General features: G+C 42.9%; 1 protein-coding gene across 1 annotated transcript in view; it reads left to right on the forward strand.

Moving 5' to 3' along the window:
- The window catches only part of ATG14 (autophagy related 14), a 47,862-nt gene that overhangs the window by 19,144 nt on the left and 4,585 nt on the right, over positions 1-24,133 (forward strand). The window contains exons 4-9 of the mRNA XM_055289293.2: positions 2,819-2,900; positions 7,714-7,951; positions 11,597-11,826; positions 13,093-13,210; positions 16,983-17,073; positions 17,153-17,238. Of these exons, the coding sequence (XP_055145268.1) occupies positions 2,819-2,900; positions 7,714-7,951; positions 11,597-11,826; positions 13,093-13,210; positions 16,983-17,073; positions 17,153-17,238 (845 nt within the window). The remainder of the gene's footprint in view (positions 1-2,818; positions 2,901-7,713; positions 7,952-11,596; positions 11,827-13,092; positions 13,211-16,982; positions 17,074-17,152; positions 17,239-24,133) is intronic.

Below are 24,133 nucleotides of genomic sequence, written 5' to 3' on the forward strand. Positions count from 1 at the left end.
GTGGATTGTTCAAGCCCAGGAATTGAAAACCAGCCTGGGAAACATGGCAAAACCCCATATCTGCAAAAACAAACAAAACCCAAAAATTAGCCAGGCATGGTAGTGTATACCTGTAGGCCCAGCTACTTGGGAGTTTGAGGTGGGAGGATCACTTGAGCCAAGGAGGCCAGGCTGAAGTGAGCTGTAATCACACCACCATACTTTAACCTGAGTAACAGAGTGAGAGCCTGACTCAAAAAAAAAAATCTGAAAAGATGAAAAGATACACATTAAACTTTAATTTTAAAGGATTACCCCTGAGAAATGGGAAGGAGTCAGGCTAACAGTCACATTTTCTGTTTTTCTTCTGTAATGTGTAATTTTTTTTCACAACAGTAAACATTCATATATTTCTTTTTTTCTCTCTCCCTTTTTTTTTTTTTTGAGACAGAGTCTCACTCTGTCGCCCAGGCTGGAGTGCAGTGGCGCGATCTCGGCTCACTGCAACCTCTGCCTTGTGGGTTCATGCCATTCTCCTGCCTCAGCCTCCCGAGTAGCTGGGACTACAGGCGCCTGCACCACGCCTGGCTAAGTTTTTTTGTGTTTTTTTAGTAGAGACGGTGTTTCACCGTGTTAGCCAGGATGGTCTCAATCTCCTGACCTCGTGATCCGCCCACCTCGGCTTCCCAAAGTGCTGGGATTACAGGCATGAGCCACTGCGCCCGGTCATATATTTCATTATAATTAAAATTTGTGATAGAAGTGAATTTTGCTTATTCTCTGAATGTTTTAGTAAACAAAACGTTCTGTGGAAGATTTTCCTGAGTTCTCTGTAGTGTTTCTAGTTTTTCTATCTAAGACTTCAGTATTCATTTCTAAAGACTCTGTTACCTTTTTAAATTGAGGATAGGTCATATCTGATATATTTCTGAACCCCTCAGTCCCTGTGGATCTGTTTTTGAATGTCTGACTCTATTCGAGATGTTAGAGTTTCGCTCACCATAACATCCCTGTAATCTGTTCTCTATCTGTTACCATCAGACTACTTAGATAAGTGTAACACCATGAACATTTGAGCATTGTTTTAAGCTTTTAACTATTCACTTTTACAGAGGCATTAGAGAATAATCATTCTTTTTAACTAACTAGTAGATCCTTCTTTTTTTTTTTTTTTTTTTTTTTTTCTTTTTTGAGACGGAGCCTTGCTCTATAACCCAGGCTGGAGTGCCGTGGCACAATCTTGGCTCACTGCAACCTCTGCCTCCTGGGCTCAAGCGATTCTCCCACCTCAGCCTCCCTGGTAGCTGGGACTATAGGTGCATGTCACCACACCTGGCTAAGTTTTTGTATTTTTGGTAGAGATGGGGTTTCGCCATGTTGCCCAGGCTGGCCTCGAACTCCTGAGCTCAAGTGATGTGCCTGCCTCAGCTGCCCAAAGGCTAGGATTACAGGTGTGAGTCACTGCACCCAGCCATAGATCCTATTTTTATTGATCCTTTGTTCACTTTAAGGCAGTGGTCCCCAACCTCCAGGCCACATATACCTACTTGGCTGTGGCCTGTTAGGAACCAGGCCATACAGCAGAAGGTGAGTAGGGCGAGTGAGCATTACCGCCTGAGCTCCACCTCCTGTCAGATCAATGGTGGCGTTAGTTTCCATAGGAGTGCGAACTCTGTTATGGACTGCACATGTGAGGGATCTAGGTTGTGCACTCCTTATGAGAATCTAAAGCCTGACGATCTGAGGTGGGACAGTTTCATCCCTGTAAACCATCGGCCACCCTGTCCGTGGAAAAATTGTCTTCCACAAAACTGGTCCCTGGTGCCAAAAAAGTTGGGGACCGCTGCTTTAGGGGGTGCTGAACCTAACTCCTGGTAATATAAAGAGGCAATTTCATGTTTCATATAATTTTCTGAGGCTTTTCAGGAAATCTTACTTGAGTTATGCACTGAAAAAATAATGTTTTTTGCCATTTTTATTAACTTGCAAGTACTATTTGCTTATTGGGTGAGATGACTTGGTTATGTTAACCGTCTCCTCAGTAACCAGAACTAGAGGTTTGGAGCCGCACGTCAGTAGGACTCTGCGTGATGAGACTTGAGTTCTGTATCTGCGCTGTCCAGTCTGTTAGCCACTAGCCATATGTGATGTCAAACATTTGACATGAGGGTGGTGTGAGTAAGGAACTGAATTTTTTATTTTGTATGATTTAAATTGAGTTTTAAGTAACCACATGTGGCTAGTAGCTATATAGATAGAGTGGGTTTAGAGAATGTCCAACTTTTTTCTCTTTGCTTACTGATACATACAAAACTATGTGAATTTCTTTCTTGTAATTTCCCTTTCCTTTTTTTTTTTTGATGGAGTCTCACTCACTTGCCAGGCTGGACTGCAGTGGCATGATCTCGGCTCACTGCAAACTCCGCCTCCCTGGTTCAAGTGATTCTCCTGCCTCAGCCTCCCGAGTAGCTGGGATTACAGGCACGTGCCACCACGCCCAGCTAATTTTTGTATTTTTTTAGTAGAGACGGGGTTTCACCATGTTGGCCAGGATGGTCTTGATCTCCTAACCTCATGATCCGCCCGCCTTGGCCTCCCAAAGTGCTGGGATTACAGGCATGAGCCACGGCACTGGCCTAATTTCTCTTTTCTCTGCATTGAACTAAAAAAACATCGTTCTCTTTTTCGTAATGTTCCATAGTTACAAAAGCTGTAACATAAGGTCTTTTTCTTCATTATGTTTTCTGACATATCTGAAAATAAGCAGTGATCCCAGGTAGATAATCATATTAATCATAAGAGACCAACGTTTGTGATATTTATTACATGCTTTTTTCAGAGATGGAAAATAATGTCCTGCAAGATGAGGATTGAGCAGTTAAAACAAACAATATGTAAAGGAAACGAAGAAATGGAGAAAAGTAAGTAATTCACATCCTTCCTTCCAGCCCTAGAAAGCACCTATGTAGAATTTCATGGGATTAATAAACTAGAGGGACACAGAAAGAAAGGGAGGAGTGGGGCCGTGGCAACTTGGAGAATTTTACTACTCGCCTTCATCTTTCCTTGTAAAACATTTGTATAAGGAATTTTTAAAAATTAAATACACAATTATAGAGGCCTTAAATAACCAGATTCTTTTCTCAATTAAAAAAGTTGGCCAGGCCGGGCGTGGTGGCTCACGCCTGTAATCCCAGTACTTTGGGAGACCAAGGCAGGCGGATCACAAGGTCAGGAGATCGAGACCATCCTGGCTAACACAGTGAAACCCCGTCTCTACTAAATACAAAAAATTAGCTGGGTGTGGTGGCGGGTTCCTGTAGTCCCAGCTACTCGGGAGGCTGAGGCAGGAGAATGTCGTGAACCCAGGAGGCAGAGCTTGCAGTGAGCTGAGATTGCGCCACTGCACTCCAGCCTGGGCAACAGAGCCAGACTCTGTCTCAAAAGAAAAAAAAAAAAGTTGGCCAGGCACGGTGGCTTATGCCTATAATCCCAGCACTTTGGGAGGCTTAGGCGGGTGGATCACCTGAGGTCAGGAGCTTGAGACCAGCCTGGCCAACGTGGTGAAACCCCGTCTCTACTAAAAATACAAAAATTAGCCGGGCATGGTGGCAGGCGCCTGTAATCCCAGCTACTCAGGAGGCTGAGGCAGGAGACTTGCTTGAACCTGGGAGGCGGAGATTGCGGTGAGCTGAGATCGTGCCATTGTACTCCAGCCTAGGCAACAAGAGCGAAACTCTGTCTCAAAAAAAAAGTTAAGGAATGTATGTTCCTATTTGCCCTGGCTAACAGGAAGCTCAGAGTCTTAACTTGGTACTCACTTGTAATAATTATTGGCTCATGCCAGAAGCACAGAATATTGGTTTTTTTCCCTTAGTGAGTCTCCACATCGTAATCTGTATTAATTTTACATCATATTTGTACACTTTATCATAGGTCGTTGTCAAAATGAATTCTCTTAGAAGTCCTACATCCTTAACCCATTTCCCATTTGCCCCAAGAATACTCTTTTTTCTAATCCTAATGTAACATCATATACATTTCTGTTACATTAGGATTAGAGACAAGTTCTGTTTAGAAATAACTCCAAGAACAGTTTTTATATTTTATTTTCACATTAAAAATCAGATTTACTTCAGACTCAAAGAGCATGTTTATGTAACATTAAATGAGCGCTGGCAGCAAGCTGCAGTCCATGAATTTCTGAAGATCACTGTTTAAAGTTTAGAATGAGTCACCATCAGACCTCGTGAATACATTTTCTTGTCTACTCATTGCTTCCAGAAGCAAGTCTTTTATAGTGGCATGTAATGGTGTAAAGCTTCCGTTGAAAACATTTGTCCTAATAAAGTGCTCACGTGGAGTTTCACGGGATTACTAAACTAGAGAATTAGGGCAGCACAGTGAACAGTGCCCAGAACTATATAGAACCTACTTTCCACCCAGTCTTGCATGCATTCTCCAAAGGCTCTGGTTCAGTAGCAACATCAAAACCCATTCCTTAACATTAGTTCACGCTCTCCCCATCTTACCATGATATTCAGGGCTTTGCCACCGGGCATCTGTGAACCTCCTGAAAATTGCTGAATTTACTGAGCATGCGTGTTTCTCTGATGAGCATGTTAAAAGCGCTGATCAGCTCTTTTTAACACATTCCTAACTCCCAAAAACAAAAACAACCACCACAAGGAATTAGCCATAGATCTAAAGGAGTGGACCCTATAACAGTGGTTTTCATCCCTAGCAAATCATCACTCACCTGGTGACCCTTTTAAAATCTAGAGAGAACCCTAGGATCTATCCTGGACTTAGGAAAATGATCACATGCTTGAATGTTATGGCAGTGTCAAATTGCCGTGTTGAAAAAAGCTTCCACGTGCTTACTCTGTATTTCTGTCCTCCTCTCCTCATGACTGGTAACAGTTTACAGATGGGCCCAGATCTAGACACCGCACTTTGAATAGCACTACTCCAGGTGGTTCTGATGACTTGCCAGGGTTGGGAACTGCTGCTCTTTTAGAATGTACATGTCTCCTTCCCACCCTCTAGACCAGACTTAGAAAATCTGCAAACAATTTTAAAGGTGTTAATGGATTCCAGAAACTATGCTTGGACTCATGCTTAAGAGCTTGTTGTTGAATTACGACATGTAGTCACGAAAGGGCACAAATTATAAATTGTAGAGACTGATGAATTATTTCTCTAGAATCTTTTGACTTAAGGTTTCATGATATACATTATATGGTATAATACAGATATAGGGCATAGATAGGGAAGTTAGGTTATATGCAATTGTAGTGTTGAGTTGATCTGTGCTATAGTCAGAGTTACTTATCTAAAGAAGCAAGAGTAGATTACAGATACAGCACCAAACATTTTGATGTTTATGGGGAGATGGTAGGGAGAGAGGATGACTGCCTGCTGAGTCTGCACTGGGTGCAGATGAGGTGACTGATGATTTCCTGCCACCTGCGAGTGGTCATGATAATAAATTTGAAATGGATCCTCCCCCAAAAATCTGACCGCTGTATGACTCAGGATCATGGCTGGATAGATTCATTTCAGCACTTGTAAAGATTTCAGCACTTGGTAAGGATAATGAAAATAAGTTAGCATGTGATGGAACCAAGAGACTGAACCTTTAGGACATTCACATTAAGCAGGATGACAAAGAGATGTTGTTGTTGGTTTTGAGATGGAGTCTCGCTCTATCGCCAGGCTGGAGTGCAATGGCACGATCTCGGCTCACCGCAACCTTCACCTTCCTGATTCAAGCAATTCTCCTGCCTCAGCCTCCCAAGTAGCTGGGATTACAAGCACCCATCACCACACCTGGCTGATTGTTTCAAAACTTAAGAAATCGGCCATGTGCAGTGGCTCACGCCTATAATCCCAGCACTTTGGGAGGCTGAGGTGGGCGGATCACATTGAGGTCAGGAGTTCGAGATCAGCCATGGGCAAACTCCATCTCTACTAAAAATACAGAAATTAGCTGGGTGTGGTGGTGTGTGCCTGTAATCCTAGCTACTTGGGATGCTGGGTCAGGAGAATCACTTGAACCCGGGAGGCGGAGGTTGCAGTGAGCCAAGATGGCACCACTGCACTCCAGCCTGGGCAACAAGAGCGAAACTCCGTCTCAAAACAAATAAAAAAACTGTCAGAAATCTAATGCTTGCAACCAAATACCTAAGTTCAGTGGTGCTCAGTGAAAGAGGGTGGGAGGGTGGTTTGGACCCACGGACATTTATCAGGTGCGTTTTATACCCTAGTTAGGAGACAGCAAGGCTTCGGTAGGACCTCATATGGGGAACCAAGAGCTATGCACCATCAGAAGAATCCGAACACATTACCATAGGGTTCCAAAGAGCAAAAGGTCTGGGGAGTGTTTATGGATGGGGGCCTCCCTGAATGAGTAAAATTCAAACATTTAGAAAACAGGAGCAAATAGATAGCCTGAGTGTTAGGGAGTGATAACTGATTCAGCATTCATCCATCCATACATTCAAGTGGTTCCATCTTGCAGAAAGGATTTGAAATATGTTGCAATTGAGTACAGCTAGAGCGAAGAGTGTGCAGAGGGTAACTGTGGGATATGTACCAATTTGGAGGAGGCCTTGAGGCTGAGGAGTTTGCTCTGTATTTGGTGGGCAGTGGAGAACCACTGAGCATTGACTATAATTTGTAAAGATTGAGCAAGTGAAAGAGGGCATGAAGGCGTGGAGTCGAGCCGTGTTGGAGATAGGCAGAGTGTTGGTGAGCGTTAACTAGGATTGTGATAGTAGGAATGAAAAGAAAGGCCTAGATAGGAAAGACTTGGACTGGGAATGGAATTGACCATCAAGGGGTTGATTAGGCAGTGGACACGTCAAAAATAATCTTGAAGTAGGGAAACTGGAGAAGATTTTCCTGGAAAAATAATGAACTTGATTTTGAACTTGGGTTTAAGTTGACTAAGCAACTCCTAGATATCTGTCTGAGAGTTTACAGCTTGTTTTTGTTATTCAAGTGAAGTTTAGCTACAGCCCAACAGCCCTAGCAGGTGTAGGTAGGATCCAGAACTCGAAAGGACTCCACAAAAAGGACCTAAATCTGACAGGACGAGTGTATGTCTCCTCGTGGTTGTGTGGCCAGGCTTTTGTTTCCCTTGCAGCACTTAAAATGCTGGGCATGTGTGTCTAGATACCTCACCAGATGTGTTCCCACCCACCCTGCTGGTTGCTGCCACACTCCACTGTGACTTTTCAGAGCTCTTGGGCTGTTTCTGTTGCCCTTCTCCTCTACTGGATGTCCACCTGCTGTGAGATTATCCCTGGGTTCTCTGATTATAGCCCAAGGCACACCTAAGAAGTTTCTAGGGAAATCAGATAGCCAGTAAGTTTTTCAAACTTGAATTAGATCTCTTTTCTGCCCAATATGACTATTCTTTGGTGCACACTATAGGAGAATCAGGTCCTTCCTGTGCTAAACTTAAACTCGATAGTCATTGAGTGACTCCTTTTACTAGTGATTACAAATAGAGATCCAGAGTCATTTTAATCATGGTTCTCTTTGCTTTATGTGTAATATCTACTTGAACTAAACTCTCAAATTTTCCACTTAGTGAACATTATATTATTCAGGTTTTGCTTTCAGTTTAGATTGCAAGGGAAAACATGCGTGTTTGTGGGGTGGGGCTCTGCAGTACACAGGAACTATTTGCAGAGATAATTGTTGGGTGTGATTTATTTATTTTAGATTCTGAAGGCCTTCTCAAAACCAAGGAAAAGAATCAGAAGCTTTACAGTCGAGCACAACGGCACCAAGAGAAAAAGGAGAAGATTCAGAGGCATAATCGCAAACTTGGTGACCTGGTAGAAAAAAAGACCATTGACTTAAGAAGTCATTATGAGCGTCTGGCAAATCTTCGACGATCCCATATATTAGAGCTCACCTCTGTCATTTTTCCAATCGAGGAAGTAAAGACTGGTGTGAGGTACATTAAGCAAGCCTTTTGACTCCAGGAATAGATCAAGTTCCAGATACTTTTTAAAGTATGTCATTACCTCATTTATTGGGCCTTATTCTAGGGTCATTGGTTTTCCTGGTGATGGAACATAAGTCTTATCTGTTTCAACAAACAGTACGCACCGCACAAAGCTGGGGAGGCAGCCAGGTGAGGGGTGGGGCCCAGGCTTGTGTACTGTCCTGGAGCTTCTAGATGAGGTGCTGACTCACACTCCTGATTAAGAACCATCTGATGGCTGGGAGTGGTGGCTCATGCCTGTAATCCCAGCACTTTGGGAGACCGAGGCAGGCGAATCACCTGAGGTCAGGAGTTTGAGACCAACCTGGCCAACATGGCAAAACCCTGTCTCTACTAAAAATACAAAAATAAGCCAGGCGTGGTGGCGCGTGCCTGTAGTCCCAGCTACTCAGGTGGCTGAGGCAGGAGAATTGCTTGAACCCGGGAGGCCGAGGCCGCAATGAGCCAAGATTGTGTCACTGCACTCCAGCCTGGGTGACAGAGCGAGACTCTGTCTCAAAAAAACAAACAAAAACAGAGAACCGTCTGATGGGCAGTATTGGGCCATTTATTAGTTGTGTGTTGTGAGGCATGTTCTTGGACCTCAAAATCTTGATTTCCTTGTCTGATAAATGGGGATTTAAAAATGCCTTTTTCACAGAGAAATCATGACAAATACCTAAGAAAACATCTAGAGCTTGGGGTCTCTTAGATGGTGGGCACTACATGTTGACTTAGCCTTTTCCTGGTGACTGCTGCTTATTGTGTTAACTGTTACCGAGCACTGAATACTGTGACTTTAGTCTTAGGCGGTAGTGCATGGATAACCCCTGGTGGGATGGACAGGACAGTGGTTCCCCCATCTGGCTGTTCATCTGAGAAATAGAGGTTCCAGAGGGCACCCCTCCAACCTCCCAGTCCATCTTATAATACTTCTATATCTTTAAACTTCCCTGATGCTGCTGCTGATCAGCAGATTTGGAAACTACTACCGAAGGCTTCCATTTATTCCCACAAGCCACCAGGCTGCTCTAATTGAGGATTTTCCTGTCTCTTCTGGCTGCTGTCACTCTCCAGCACCTTTTCCTGGAAACTGACACTCACCGGACTATTGCTAGTTTCATAACTGTTCTCTTCAGTCTGTCCTTTAGTCTGTTGCCAGAGTTGGCTTCCTAAAAACCAAAAAGACTGATTGCTACTTCCAGCTTGAGAAGCTGCTCTCTTGACTCTAAGTATTTTGTCATTAGTAAGAGTTGACAAATAGAAAAATAAAAAGGCAGATTCAAAATAGAGCAAAATAGAAAGTTTTTAGGAGACTGACAGCTGAGTGCAATGTGTGATCTTGAGTCCTGAACCCCAAAAGAGATATTAGCAGGACAGTTAGAGTTGAATAAGGTCTGTAAATTAGTTAATAGTGTTGTAGCAGTGCTAATTATCTGGTGGTGATTATTGTATAATATTTTCCTGAATTGATACTTTGGGGAAGTTGAGTGAAGTGTATACAGGGAAACTTTAAAATTCTTGCAACTTTTCTGTAAGGCTGACTTTTTTCAAAAAGAAAATACACACACGAAGAGAAAACGTGAAGAAAAGCTATTTCTGTGCTGTTTTAATCTTTTATTTAGTGTATGTTATATGCCATTAATTTTTTTAAAAGACGCTGGTGGTTTTAAAGTTACCCTTCTAATAAGGTTTCTTGTTTGTATTTCTCTCAACTTCTTGTGGGAGAAGGGAGACGTAGCAGTACAGCTCAGAACTGGCCATGGTCTTATCAGGCGGTAGCAGCTATCTTACACGTATGTTGTGGCAGAAGGAAAGATAAGAAGAACCACTGGCCAAGAGGACAGAATCTAAATTTGGTGCAGCACAGAAGGCCCTTTCCAGACTGCCTGCTTCCTACCTGCTTTCCCAGTACCATCTCCTGGCACTTCCCTTGTGCATCCCACACACCAGCCACACTGAGCATCTCTGTTCCCCAAGCACACTATGTTCTTCCCCCTCACTGCATTTGTACCTGCTGTGACTTCTCATGGTGGGTTTTTTTTGTTCTTTGATTTGAGAGGGAGTCTCATTGCACTTTCAGAGGAGTGCAATGGTGTGATCATAGCACCATTCATGGGCTCAAGCAGTCCACCTGCCTTGACCTTCCAAAGTGCTGGAATTACAGGCATAAGCCATCATGGCGGGCTTGTTGTTATTTTTTTTTTGTTCTTGGTTTTTTTTTGTTCTTGTTGTTGTTGTTGTTGTTTTTGTTTTTTTGAGATGGAGTCTCGCTCTGTCACCCAGGCTGGAGTGTAGTGGCATGATCTCGGCTCACTGCAACTTCTGCCTCCCAGGTTCAACCAATTCTCCTGCCTTAGCCTCCTGAGTAGCTGGGATTACAGGCACCCACCACCACGCCCCACTTATTTTTGTATTTTTAGTAGCGATGGGGTTTCACCATGTTGGCCAGGCTGATCTCGAATTCCTGACCTCAAGTCATCTGCCTGCCTCAGCCTCCCAAAGTGCTGGGATTACAGGCATGAGTCACTGCACCTAGCCCTGTTGTTTATTTTCTTTTTTTTTTTTTCCCGAATATTTTCAGTCCTCGGTTAGTTCAAGACACGGAACCTGTGAATACAGGGCTGGCTGTGGCATGTGATGGCATAGGAAGCATGCGTAAGGCCCTCGTGCTGCACACTGAAGTACCATTGCTGGCTCAGGGAAAAGCACTTGAGAGACTGAGCTGCACGCTGAACTAGCTGCTCTTTTTGGGGGACGCTATTTTTACTTGAAGAACAACAGAAAGACTTTGAGTATTAAAGAGAGTTTAAAAAATGTAAAACAGTGTCACTCTTTACTAATTTTTTGTTTTGAAAGATTTTTTTCATAAAAATGTATAATAGGTTTATTGGTATTTTTGAATGAATTATTTATATTTTTCTCAGTATTTCTAATTCAGTATCAGTAATCTAACCCATATAAACAAAAGTTCTTTCGGATTCCAAAGTGTTTTAAACATGTAGAGAGGTGTTGAGACCAAGTAGTTTGAAAACCTTATATGTTCAGCCCTACCTCATGGTTCCGTCTTCCTCACATTGTGTGGGCTTCTGTGCCACAGCTGGTTTGATCTTCCTTTCTGATAGCAAGCTCTTATCTATGTATATTTCAGTTAAATTCATGGCCAGGCATGGTAGCTCACAACTGAAATATTCGCACTTTGGCTGGTCACGGTAGCTCATGATTATAATGTCAGCACTTTCAGAGGATTGCTCGAGGCCAGGAGTTCAACACCAGCCTGGGCAACAAAGTGAGACCCCATCTTTACAAAAAAAATTTTTTTAAGTTAACCAGGTGTGGTGGTAGGTACCTGTAGTCCCAGCTACTTAGGAGGCCGAGGCAGGAGGATTTCTGGAGTCTAGGAGTCAAGGCTTCAGTGAGCTATGATTACATCTGTCACTGCGCTTCATGTTGGGTAACAGAGTGACACCCGTCTCTAAAATAAAAAATAAAAATTTAATGTAAAATTCCTGTGCTCATAGGCAGCTTTTCGATGTTCTAGCATGTCTTGCAGGTATATTGCATGCCCTTAAAAACCCTCTCTCTTGAAATCCGTATGTGTCTTCCTACTTGTAGAGACCCCGCAGATGTGTCTTCAGAGAGTGACAACGCCATGACCTCCAGCACTGTGAGCAAGCTTGCTGAAGCCCGGAGGACAACTTACCTCTCAGGACGATGGGTCTGTGATGATCACAACGGAGACACCAGCATTAGCATTACAGGGCCTTGGATTAGCCTTCCTAACAATGGGGACTACTCTGCCTACTACAGCTGGGTGGAGGAGAAGAAAACAACCCAGGGGCCTGGTGAGAAGCAGCATATCCTTTGAAATCTATATATAGAGAGAGTTATAGGTAAAATTGACATAACAAAATGAACAACTTTCAAGTGAACAATTCAGGGGCATTTAGTACATTCACAGCATTGTGCTCCCATCACCTCCATGTCATTTCAAAACATTTTGATCACCACAGACAGAAACCCCATGGCATGAAAGTGTCACATTCCCCCACTCTCCCTTCCCCTCAGCTCCTGGCAACCACACATTGCTTTCTGTGTCTATAGATTTGCCTGTTCTGGGCAACTTATATAAATGGAATCACAGAATATATAGCTTTTTGTGTCAGACTTCTTTCACTTAGCATAATGTTTTCAAGATTCATCCACATGATAGCATATATTAGTGTTTCATTCGTTTTTATGGTTGAGTAATATTCCATCGTATGGATAAGCCACATTTTGTTTGTTCATTTATCACTTGATGGACTGAAAACATTTTTTAGATGTCTCACCTTTTGGGGGTTAATATTGCCTTGTTTATATGAGGACATTATTTAAAGAAGTATATTTAACCTGTTGAGACCCATATTTATAGTGTATAACTTTGTAATGTGTTTTAGTAGTCCTAAATGGAGATTGAAAGGCCCCAATGGAAAAACCCTTTAAAACCCCTGCAGTTTCTCTTTGGTGGAGAAAGACTGTTCATTTAGTCACTCAGTAAATATTTAGTGAGCTCATGCTTTGTGTCATGCACACTGCTGGGTGCTGGAGATACAAAGGTGACCAAGACAGATGTGGCCCTTTGCCCTTCTCAGGGGAGAAAGGTAGGAAGCAAGTAAATGATCAAGATGCTGTAAATTGAGTGGGTGCCGTGGAAGGAACTAGGGGAGCATCCTGGGGCAGGATGGGGTACAGAGGAAGGGATGACTCTTCCGCAGGGTTGTCAGGAGAGGCCTCTCTGGGGAGGTGACATTCAAGTTGGGCATTCATTGTTTTGATATTACGTTATCAGGTTCACGCAGGTCAGACTTTAATTTCATTTATGTTGGGTCTATTTAGGCCCATTTGCTCTGTTACATTGTTCTCAGCAAAAAAAAAAAAAAAATATATATATATATATATATATACACACAAATAATGGACCATTTATGTCTGGTCATGGAGCATCTATTAAGTAAGCACTAAAACGTAACAGTGCTATCATGATAAAATCATAAATGATAAACTCGTGGATCGTTAGTAGTTTTGTTGGAATTAAGGTTTTGTACATGGTGGTGGTTTTCTTACTGCAGACATGGAGCAGAGTAACCCTGCCTACACCATCAGTGCTGCGCTGTGCTATGCAACTCAGCTGGTCAACATTCTGTCTCATATACTTGATATAAATCTTCCCAAAAAGCTCTGCAACAGGCAAGTAATTGAAGGTGGTAATGTCATCTTTATCATGGCTCTTTCAAGTTTCTGTTTTGTCCTTATTTATTCCAATAAACCAAAAATAAGAATGTAAGTATTATCAAGACAGAGAAGGTCGGATTGAAATACTGAGATTAATTTCAAAAGCCTTATGTGCAGATTCGTTTCATTATGTTACAATCGTACATGAAGTCTTCCAGAAGACCACAGAGAATATAAAGGGGAGTATCAGGATGTTCAGAGGGTTTGCTGCAGATCCTCATATGTTAAATTGTAGCCGTTGAATTCTTTGATTTGTTGTTGTTGTTTTGAGACAGAGTCTCACTCTGTTGCCCAGGCCAGAGTGCAGTGGCGCAATCTCTGCTCACTGCAACCTCCACCTCACAGTTTCAGGCAATCCTCCCACCTCAGCCTCCTGTGTAGCTGGGATTGCAGGCACCCACCACCACGCCTGGCTAATTTTTGTATTTCTAGGAGTGAGGGGGGTTTTGCCATGTTGGCCAGGCTGCTCTTGAACTCCTGACCTCAAGTGATCCACCTGCCTCGGTCTCCCAAAGTGCTGGGATTACAGGTGAGCCACTGTGCCCTGCCCTGAATTCTTTTTGTTTGTTGTTGTTGTTGTTTAATAAAAAACTCACATGGTTTAAAATTCAAAACATTTATACAAAAACTAGCTGGGTGTGGTGGCCCGCGCCTGTATCCCAGCTATTTGGAGGCTGAGGCAGAAGAATCTCTTGAACCCAGGAGCTGGAGGTTGCAGTGAGCTGAGATCACACCACTGCACTCCAGCCTGAGTGACAGAGTGAGACTCTGTCTCAAAAATAAATAAATAAAATTCAGAAAATTTAAAGATATGCAGTCTACCCAGTTTGCACTACAACCTTCCTACTACCCTCCAACTATCATTGCATTTCAAGCATATATGAACATATTATTACCATCTTCTCCCACTTAAAAAAATTCTTATTCTTTTTAATTTTTTAAAAAAATTAAAAGTTTGCTTTCTTCTTTTTTCTTGAGACAGAGTCTCACTCTGTCGCCCAGGCTGGAGGGCAGTGGCACGATTTTAGCTCATTGAAACCTCCTCCCTCCCCAGGCCCAAGCGATCCTCCCACCTCAGCCTCGCGAGTAGCTGGGACTACAGGTTCACGCTACCACACCTGGCTAATTTTTTTTGTATTTTTTTGTATGAGACAGGGTCTCCCTATGTTGCCCAGGCTGGTCTTGAACTCCTGGGCTCAAACGATCCACCCTCCTCTGCCTCCCACAGTGCTGGGATTACAGGCATGAGCCACTGCACCCGGCCATCATCTTCCCCCTTTAAATAAACACAGATGGTAGTATGCTATACTATGGTGTTTTACACTTTGCTTTTAAAATTTTTAGTTATGTAACACATATTTATGAAGTACCTACTGCGTGCCAACACTGGAGGGTACATTGGTGACAAAAAAATAATCCCTGCCCTCTTGGAGCTCACATTTTCATGGAGGGCCCAGCATAAATAGTAAACAAATCAACAGCACGTCACATGGCAGTAAGTGCTGTGGAGAACATTAAAACAGGATGAGAGGGCCGGGTATGGTGGCTCATGCCTACCTGTAATCCCAGCACTTTGGGAAGCTGAGGCAGGAAGATCACTTGAGCTCAGGAGTTCGAGACCAGCCTGGGAAACAGACTTTGTCGCTACTAAAAATAAAAAAAAATTAGTTGGATGTGGTGACACACACCTATAGTCCCAGCTACTTGGAAGGCTGAGGTGGGAGGATCGCTTGAGCCCAGGAGATTGAGGCCGCAGGCTGTAGTGAGCTATGATCATGCCAGTGCACCCCAGCCTGGGTGACAGAGTGAGACCTTGCCTAAAAAACAAAAAAAGGTAAGAGAAAGGGAATGTGGTGAGAGAGGGGCTTGCTGTGTTTGAGTGGGCAGGTGTGTGGTCATAGGGGAACTGAGGGAGGGAGGGAGGGAGCAAGCAAGCTGTGTGGACCCCTAAGGAAAGAGGCTGTGGGCAAAAAGAATGGCAATTGCAAAGTCCTGGATAGAATAACGAGGGCAGAGAGGAAGATGGGGTGCAAATCTTGGCCTCATAGGGCCGTTGTAAGCCTTTGACTGCCATTCTGCGTAAAGCAGATGACAGTTGTAGAGTTTGCCTTTCTGTAAAGGTGTCAAGATCTTACCAGTCTGCTGTTGATGCTTCAAGAAATAATCTTGTACATTATTCACTTCATTAATGTGCAGATATTTGTGTAGAATAAATGTCCTGAAGTGGAATTGCTTGGTCAAAGGGTATGTGCATTTGTAATTTGTATAGATGCAGTATAATTGTTCTCTGAGGGGAATGGTGTATTCTTAGAAAGTCTTTAAGTGCAATTTACTAAGGAGTAAAAGGGCACAGAGTATGTGTTATACCTAATTGTACTGTAAATGGAGATTTTTTTTTTTATTATACTTTAGGTTTTAGGGTACATGTGCACAATGTGCAGGTTTGTTACATATGTATACATGTGCCATGTGGGTTTGCTGTACCCATTAACTCGTCATTTAGCATTAGGTATATCTCCTAATGCTGTCCCTCCCCACTCCCCCAACCCACAACAGTCCCCAGAATGTGATATTCCCCTTCCTGTGTCCATGAGTTCTCATTGTTCAATTCCCACCTATGAATGAGAACATGTGGTGTTTGGTTTTTTGTCCTTGGGATAGTTTACTGAGAATGATGTTTTCCAGTTTCATCCATGTCCCTACAAAGGACATGAACTCATCATTTTTTATGGCTGCATAGTATTCCATGGTGTATATGTGCCACATTTTCTTAATCCAGTCTATCGTTGTTGGACGTTTGGGTTGGTTCCAACTCTTTGCTATTGTGAATAGTGCCGCAATAAACATAGGTGTGCATGTGTCTTTATAGCAGCATGATTTATAGTCCTTTGGGTATGTACCCAGTAATGGGATGGCTGGGTCAAATGGTATTTCTAGTTCTAGACCCCTGAGGAATCGCCACACTGACTTCCACAATGGTTGAACTAGTTTACAGTCCCACCAACAGTGTAAAAGTGTTCCTATTTGTCCACATCCTCTCCAGCACCTGTTGTTTCCTGATTTTTTAATGATGGCCATTCTAACTGGTGTGAGATGGTATCTCATTGTGGTTTTGATTTGCATTTCTCTGATGGCCAGTGATGATGAGCATTTTTTCATGTGTTTTTTGGCTGCATAAATGTCTTCTTTTGAGAAGTGTCTGTTCATGTCCTTCGCCCACTTTTTGATGGAGTTGTTTGTTTTTTTCTTGTAAATTTGTTTGAGTTCATTGTAGATTCTGGATATTAGCCCTTTGTCAGATTAGTAGGTTGCAAAAATTTTCTCCCATTCTGTAGGTTGCCTGTTCACTCTGATGGTAGTTTCTTTTGCTGTGTAGAAGCTCTTTAGTTTAATTAGATCCGATTTGTCAATTTTGGCTTTTGTTGCCATTGCTTTTGGTGTTTTAGACATGAAGTCCTTGCCCACGCCTATGTCCTGAATGGTATTGCCTAGGCTTTCTTCTAGGGTTTTTATGGTTTTAGGTCTAACATGTAAGTCTTTAATCCATCTTGAATTAATTTTTGTATAAGGTGTAAGGAAGGGATCCAGTTTCAGCTTTCTACATATGGCTAGCCAGTTTTCCCAGCACCATTTATTAAATAGGGAATCCTTTCCCCATTGTAAATGCAGATTTTAACAGAATTTCCTCAAAAAATGCAACTTTATAAATTGTATGTTTGTTTTACAGTGAATTTTGTGGCGAAAATCTAAGCAAGCAGAAATTTACTCGAGCAGTGAAGAAACTGAATGCAAATATTCTTTACCTTTGTTTTTCTCAGGTATGAAAAATAGGTTGTGAACTAATTTTTACTTTGTTAAATAATTGAAAATATTAACCAGTTCTTTAATTTTTTTTAGCATGTAAATTTAGATCAATTACAACCACTGCATACCCTCAGGAATCTAATGTACCTGGTCAGTCCGAGCTCTGAACACCTAGGCAGGTAAGGAGATATTTGTTGCTTTTCTCTAAGTGTTTTTGTGAATCCTGTTAGAGGAGTTGTATATTGGCATAGTAGAGTCATGTTCCCTAATCCCAAACTCCTCAAACCGGACAAAAATAGTGGAGTCCCATACAGAAAGAAACAAAGGTAATTATATTTGAACTTTTATGGGTTTTTTTTTATAATCATGTCTTAGAAAAAATTAATATCAATCATTTTTAATACCTAAAGCACAGCTGAAGAACCCACGTGTTCCTTTTTGTGCTCTCCCTGAAGTCCAAAGACCATGTCTTTGGATCTGCGTCTATTTCTTCTCCAGCCCTTCCTGGACATAGACCCCTTTATAAAAAGCTGTGAACTCTCTAGCCCTACCTAGTGTCTGTCCTGTTTCCTGCACATTTTCTTTTGCTTATTCTCACTCCTTGTCCAATTCACCATTTCCTTTTTTTTTTGAGACAGGGCTTCACCCTTGTCACCCAGGCTAGAGTGCAGTGGTGCAATCTCGGCTCACTGCAACCTCCACCTCCCGGGTTCAAACGATTCTTCTGCCTCAGCCTCCCGAGTAGCTGGGATTACAAGTGCGCGCCACCATGCCTGGCTAATTTTTGTATTTTTAGTAGAGACAGGGTTTCACCATATTGGCCAGGCTGGTCTCAAACTCCTGACCTCTGGTGAACCACCCGCTTCGGTCTCCCAAAGTGCTGGGATTACAGGCTTGAGCCACCGTGCCTGGCCGCACAATTTTCTTCTTATCACTGAGTCAATCTGATCACCATTTGTTGGAGATAAAAGGTATTAGAGGTGTAGGGGATGAACTGGTTTGAAATCAATTAGCTTAAAAACAGTTAAACAAAAAATACCAACCAGGGCTGGTGTGTGAGATCTTTTTATTCTCTCAGCCCATGAAAGCACATACTGTACGAGACTTAGCTTTCGTTCCATCCAGGCACCCTTGTGCTGAGCGTTTGCCCTTTTTTCCTTGCTCTTAGCAGTCTGTCCATACCTTTCTGCAGAGATATGATATGGTTATATATTTACACTTTTGAAAGAGAACTCAAGAAAAGACAAATGGTGGGAAAGTTCTTTTGGGATTCCCTTCCGCATCATCCATCTACTGAAACCTAAGGCATTAGGGGAGGCCTCGGCCACTAAGGCGTGTGCCTGGCTTCCCCCATGCAGCAGTTAACTTTCGGTGATAATCTGCCTTTAAACATTGCCTTATGCTTCCTCCCCCTCCCCAACTCAGATAGTTAACATTTCCGGAACATAGACTCCTTTATAAAAAGCTGTGAACTCGCCAGGAAACTGCACATATACTTACAATGTTGTGCCATTTTACAGGGAGTTCATGCCTCTCACCCCTAATCCCATTAATTGGTTCATAAGCCATGGAAATGTGACATTAGAAATCCATCCCAGTTTTGATGGTTGGTTTCTGTGAGTTTACTCACCATTCTGTCTGTACCTTACCTGTAAAGGGCTCAAATTAGAAAATTTATCCTTACTAATAAGAGCTAATATTTATTGGGCCACTATTTATTGACACAAGGCCAACCACTTTACTTGCCTTGGATATTATTCCTACTTTATAACAGGAGAAACTGAAGCTTAGTATGATCAAGTAACTCATGGCCATGGTCACAGAGCCAGTACAAGTGGAGCCAAGCAAGGGTCTCAGTGCACACCTGGCTGACTCCACAGTAGCAGATACTCATGCAGTTAACCAGTATTTGTTATTTCATCACATTAACAGATTAAAGAAGAAAAAACATAAGATCGACCTGATAGATGCCAAAGAGAATTAAATAAAATGCAGTTCCCATTAATAATTAGGGGGAAAAATTACTAGCAAGTTAAAAGTAGATTATTACTAGTGGATATCTATCATAAACCTACAAGGAAAGTTATACTTAATGGCACGTTACTTACATAGATATTGATGTAATTTATGTAATAGATTACACAGGAAAAATCAAGGATGCCTACTATCAGTGCTGTGTTAACATAGCTCTGATGGCCTTGCCAAGGCAAAGCATTTTTAAAAAGAAGTGAAGTGTATTTATATTGGAAAGAAAGAAACTAAGTTGAGAGTATTGTAGATGGTATAATTATTGAACTGGATATCCAAGAGAACTAAGAAACTATTTGAAATGATAGTTCAAACCAGGTGTGGTGGCTCATGCCTATAATCCCAGCTACTTGGGAGGCTGAAGTGGGAGGATCACTTGAGCCCAGGAGTCCAAGACCAGCCTGGGCAACATAGTGAGACTCCATCTCTACAAAGAGTAAAAAAACAACAACAAAAAAAAATTAGCCTGGCATGGTAATGCATGCCTGTAGTCCCAGCTACTCTGGAGGCTGAGGTGGGAGGGTCGCCTGAGTTGAGGAGCTCCAGGCTGCGGTAGTTTGTGCCACTGCACTGCAACCTGGATGACAGAATGAAACCCTGTCTCTTCACAAAGAAAAAGATAAACATACAAAAAACAGTTGCTGTCTTGTGTGCCAACAACAACCAGTTTGGAAATTTAATGGAAAAAGTATTCCTTTTATTGTAGCAGCAAAAACTGTAAATTCTATAGCAGTGATCTTGATAAAATATATGTAAAATGATTATAAAAATTATGAAGCTTATTTTTATTCCACATGTATTTTTTGAATGGCTCTACACACTGTATGAGGAGTGGAGCTGAAAGAAAGCCACAGGCCGGGAAAACCCTTATGATTTTCCAGGATGAGAAGGCTCAGTGTTGCAAAAGGGCTACTTCTCAAAAGGAAGACTGATCGTATTTCATGGAGCTTTGACAAGCTGATCTAAAGTTCAGCTAGAAGTATAGTCTGCAAGGAAGTTTTGAAAACAATAATGAGGGATGGTGTTGGTCCATTTAAAACATAGCATAAAGGTAATTAAAACAGAGTGCTGTTAGCATGCAAATAGGTGGAGTGATCAGAGGAAGAGAATAGTCCCGAAACAGACTCTTGTATGTGTGGAAATATAATCTTATGATAGAGGAGGCGTTGAATCAGATAATGGTTCAATAGTGTTGGGCCAGTTGGGTATTCATATGGGGGGAAGTTGAGTTCATACCACATTCTATATAGAAAAATAAAATCCAGATGATATAAAAAACCTTATTTTTAAAAAATACAGCTATACAATAAGCAAAAGGACAGTGTTTTATAATGATAGGGTGGTGAGGGAATTCCCAAGTAAGCCACAAAACCCAGAAACCATAAAGGAAAGGAGTTAGACATCTTCCTGTGTCAAAACTCTGAGTGTGTCTAGTGAAAGCTGCCATAAACAAAGCTAAAAGACATGTCATAGATAGGTTTCACAACCTCTATAACAGACAACAGATTAAAATCTAGACAACTGAAATATTTCAAATCAGTACAGGAAAGACCAACAACCTATTAGAAAAATAGACAAAAGATTAAAACATGCGGCTCACACAAGAGATGTAAGTAGTCAGATCACTTGAGCTCAGGAGTTGGAGGCTGCAGTCAACTGTGATCACTTTTGTGAATAGCCACTGTACTTCAGCCTGGGCAACATGGTGAGACCCCCACCTCTTTAAAAAAAAAAAATTAAAATAATAAAAAATTTAAAATGCAGTTCAAAACAAGTTTGCATTTGCAACCATCAGTTTGACAAAAATAGGAAGGATCGATGAATCCAGCATTGCTGGTAGTTGAGGGAAAAAGGCACTCATACTGGAGGTGAATTTTTGTAGCGGGTCTAAAGTTTTCTGTAGGCTTACTCTTGAGTCAGGTTTTCCATTGAGAATTGCACACACAATTAGGCTGTGAGCCACATCTAAGTTTATGGCCAGAGGACAGGAAGTAGAACTTCAAAAGTCCCCTTTTCACACCTGCTTCATCAGAATCAAAGTGTAGAGAAGATTGTTAATGGAACCTGGGTGAGATTTCCTGTTTCTATTCAGACCGGCACAACTGAAGATTCTATTCTGAAAAGATAAACTTTGTTTTTTTTTTTGAAACAAATTTAAACTTACAGAAAAATTACAAAAAAATAAAAATAGGGCCAGGCATGGTGGCTCACACCTGTAATCCCAGCACTCTGGGAGGCTGAGGTGGGCGGATCACTTGAGTTCAGGAGTTTGAGACCAGCGTGGCCAACATGGGAAACTGCATCTCTACTAAAAGTACTAAAATTATCTGGGCGTGATGGCGGGTGCCTGTAATGCTAGCTACTTGGGAGGCTGAGGGCAGGAGAATCGCTTGAACCCAGGAGGTGGAGGTTGCATGAGCTGAGATCGTGCCGCTACACTCTGGCCTGGGAAACGGAGTGAGACTCCATCTCAAAATAAAAAAATAAGTAATAAAAATAAAAATAGTACAGTCACATACACCCTTACCCAGATTCACCTGTTAATATTTTGCCTATTGCTTATCCTTTGTGCAGTCTCTGTATCCATAAATGCACACACTCCCACATATTTGAAATAGGATATATTGTAAAAGTGACTTACAAAGCTAGAAAGATCCTTATGTTGCCTTAATTGGTAGAATATCTCCCTGCAGCACCATGAGAAAATGAGTATTCCTGGTTCAGAGTCTTGAATAAAAAGATATCCATTATTCAGCTAAACTAAAATTAGGAAACTATTTTATAATCTTTATTCCCCAAAGACATTAAGCAAAGTAGGATGAATTATTTTGCTAGCTGGTTGCATGTTCTGTGTCTCTAGCTTGGGGTCTGGCAGGCAGGTGATGTATCTCTAATCTAGAAGTGGTGGGAGAGAGGCATTGGGTGGAGAAACATTACAGGGGCCTCTGCCAGGACCCTCCTCCTGCTCTGTGGCTTCTCAGAAATGTAGGTTGATCATTGGAACCAAAATTGTTCCATACTGGCCCCTTGAGGAGTCTTCCATTCAGTCGCTTTTCATTGTCCTTAGCTGAGCGCCTGCTCCATGCCAGGTGGGTTTCTCCACTCAGAGAACTGGAGTCCCCCGGGAACTCTGCCTGGAGGAAATGTCATTTCCTCTTCTCTGTCCCTTCTGCCTGTCTCCTGGGAAAACTAAGTCCCCAGGATTAGAGAAGGCAGCATCAAAGAAGAAAACAGGCTGAGCCTTGGAGGGAGGGAGGAAAGAAGGAGCTGTGGTAAAAAGGAAGGAATGAAGGAAGGAAGGGAGGGAGCAGGGAGGAGCGAAGGAAGGAGCGAGCTGTGGAAAAAGCTGACTGGGGAAGAAAGGAAGGGAGGGAGGAAGGAGGGAAAGAAGGGAGGGACAGAAGAGAGGGACAGAAGGAGGAAGGGAGGGAGCGAGGAAGAAAGGACGGAAAGGGAGGGAGGGAGAAAGGGAAAGAAGGAAGGGAGGAAGGGAGGAGCGAGCTGTGGTAAAAAGCCGACTGGGACCTTTGGGGGATCCTGGGAAAGATGAGAGACTTAGCCTGGCAGTCAGTTCTGAGGTCCCCTGGACTGCACAGCTGAACAGAACAGAATCAGAGTATCTTGGGTTTAGTAAAGGAGGGAGCCCAGGGAAGGAATTTAAATTGTGAACATTTTTAGTGGGTTCATGCCAGGAGGAGAGAGGCAGCTCTCCAGCAAGATGAGGCAGGTGGGAAGTGGTGGTGATATGCTGAGGACCTGGGCCAGGGTGACAAATTGAGAATGGAAAGGGGGCTTATTTAATGGTAACAGGTAGCCCTGGTGACCCCAGACACAGAGCGGGAGGTGGGAGGGGAGGAGCCCCAGCCAGCTAAAGTTTTGAGACTGGTTCAGATAGCTGAGATAAGCCTGAGGGTTTAGTAACCAGAGGATATTTGGGAGTGGCGCTAGGAGAGGAATCTGAGAAGATGGCTCTAGAGTAGAACTGTTTGCCAAGGAAAGAAAAAGGGGAGAAAAGAAATGAAGTGCAAGGAGAAACTTGAGGATACAGAAAAGGGTGCTTAGAGCTAAAACCTGTGCTGTCACCAATAGTTTGCTGGCAGAGAAATTCAAGGGGCAGTAGGAAGTCCTACTCCTTTCACCCTTGCAAAATACTGACTTCTGGGCAGGGTGGGGCCTAGTAAACTTGGGAGCACCCCTAGTCTGAGGGGCTCTTTGTTTGTTTTTTTCAGACAGAGTCTCGCTCTGTCGCCCAGGCTAGAGTGCACTGGCGCCATCTTGGCTCACTGCAAGCTCCGCCTCCTGGGTTCACACCGTTCTCCTGCCACAGCCTCCCGAGTAGCCGGGACTACAGGCACCCGCAACCACGCCCGGCTAATTTTTTGTATTTTTACTAGAGACAGGGTTTCACCGTGTTAGCCAATGGTCTCAATCTCCTGACCTCGTGATCTGCCCGCCTCAGCCTCCCAAAGTGCTGGGATTACAGGTGTGAACCACCGCGCCCGGCCTGTGGGGCTCTTTGAAAATGTAAATTGCTCACTGGAGACCAAGTGGGAAACCCCATGGCATATCTTCCAATTTAATAAAGCCCTAAAAACAGTCCCTGGAGCATAAATGTTAGCTATTATTATTGCTTTATCCAGCTGGGAAGCACAGGTGTCTGGGAGGAATGAGGGCTGCTTGCTTCTGTAAAAAGTGAGTCAAAGGTGCAGACCTGGTGAGGTGCGTTGGAGGCCAGGGCTAGCCCTTCATCATTGTGAAGGCTGTGGAGAATTTGGGACCATAGGCTGAAATGGCAGGCTATACAATTCTAGGCTCTCATTTCTGCCTGCTATTTATTTTGACCTCTCTTATTTTCCCCAAAGTCATTATCAGTGAAACCCTTAAATGAACCAAGGCATCGTGTGCTTATCTTGGGGGCAGCAGCAGGGAGAGAGCGGCACCTTGGTCCCACCCTGTAGCTGTTTGCAGGGCAGTTCCCTGGAAGGCAGTGGGTGGGGGTGGCTGCCTACAGGGAAGACATGCAGCCTGACTGCCCTGGAGCAGGAG

The sequence above is a fragment of the Symphalangus syndactylus genome, chromosome 8 (genome assembly GCF_028878055.3).
Source record: "Symphalangus syndactylus isolate Jambi chromosome 8, NHGRI_mSymSyn1-v2.1_pri, whole genome shotgun sequence".
NCBI classification, from domain to species: Eukaryota; Metazoa; Chordata; class Mammalia; order Primates; family Hylobatidae; genus Symphalangus; species Symphalangus syndactylus.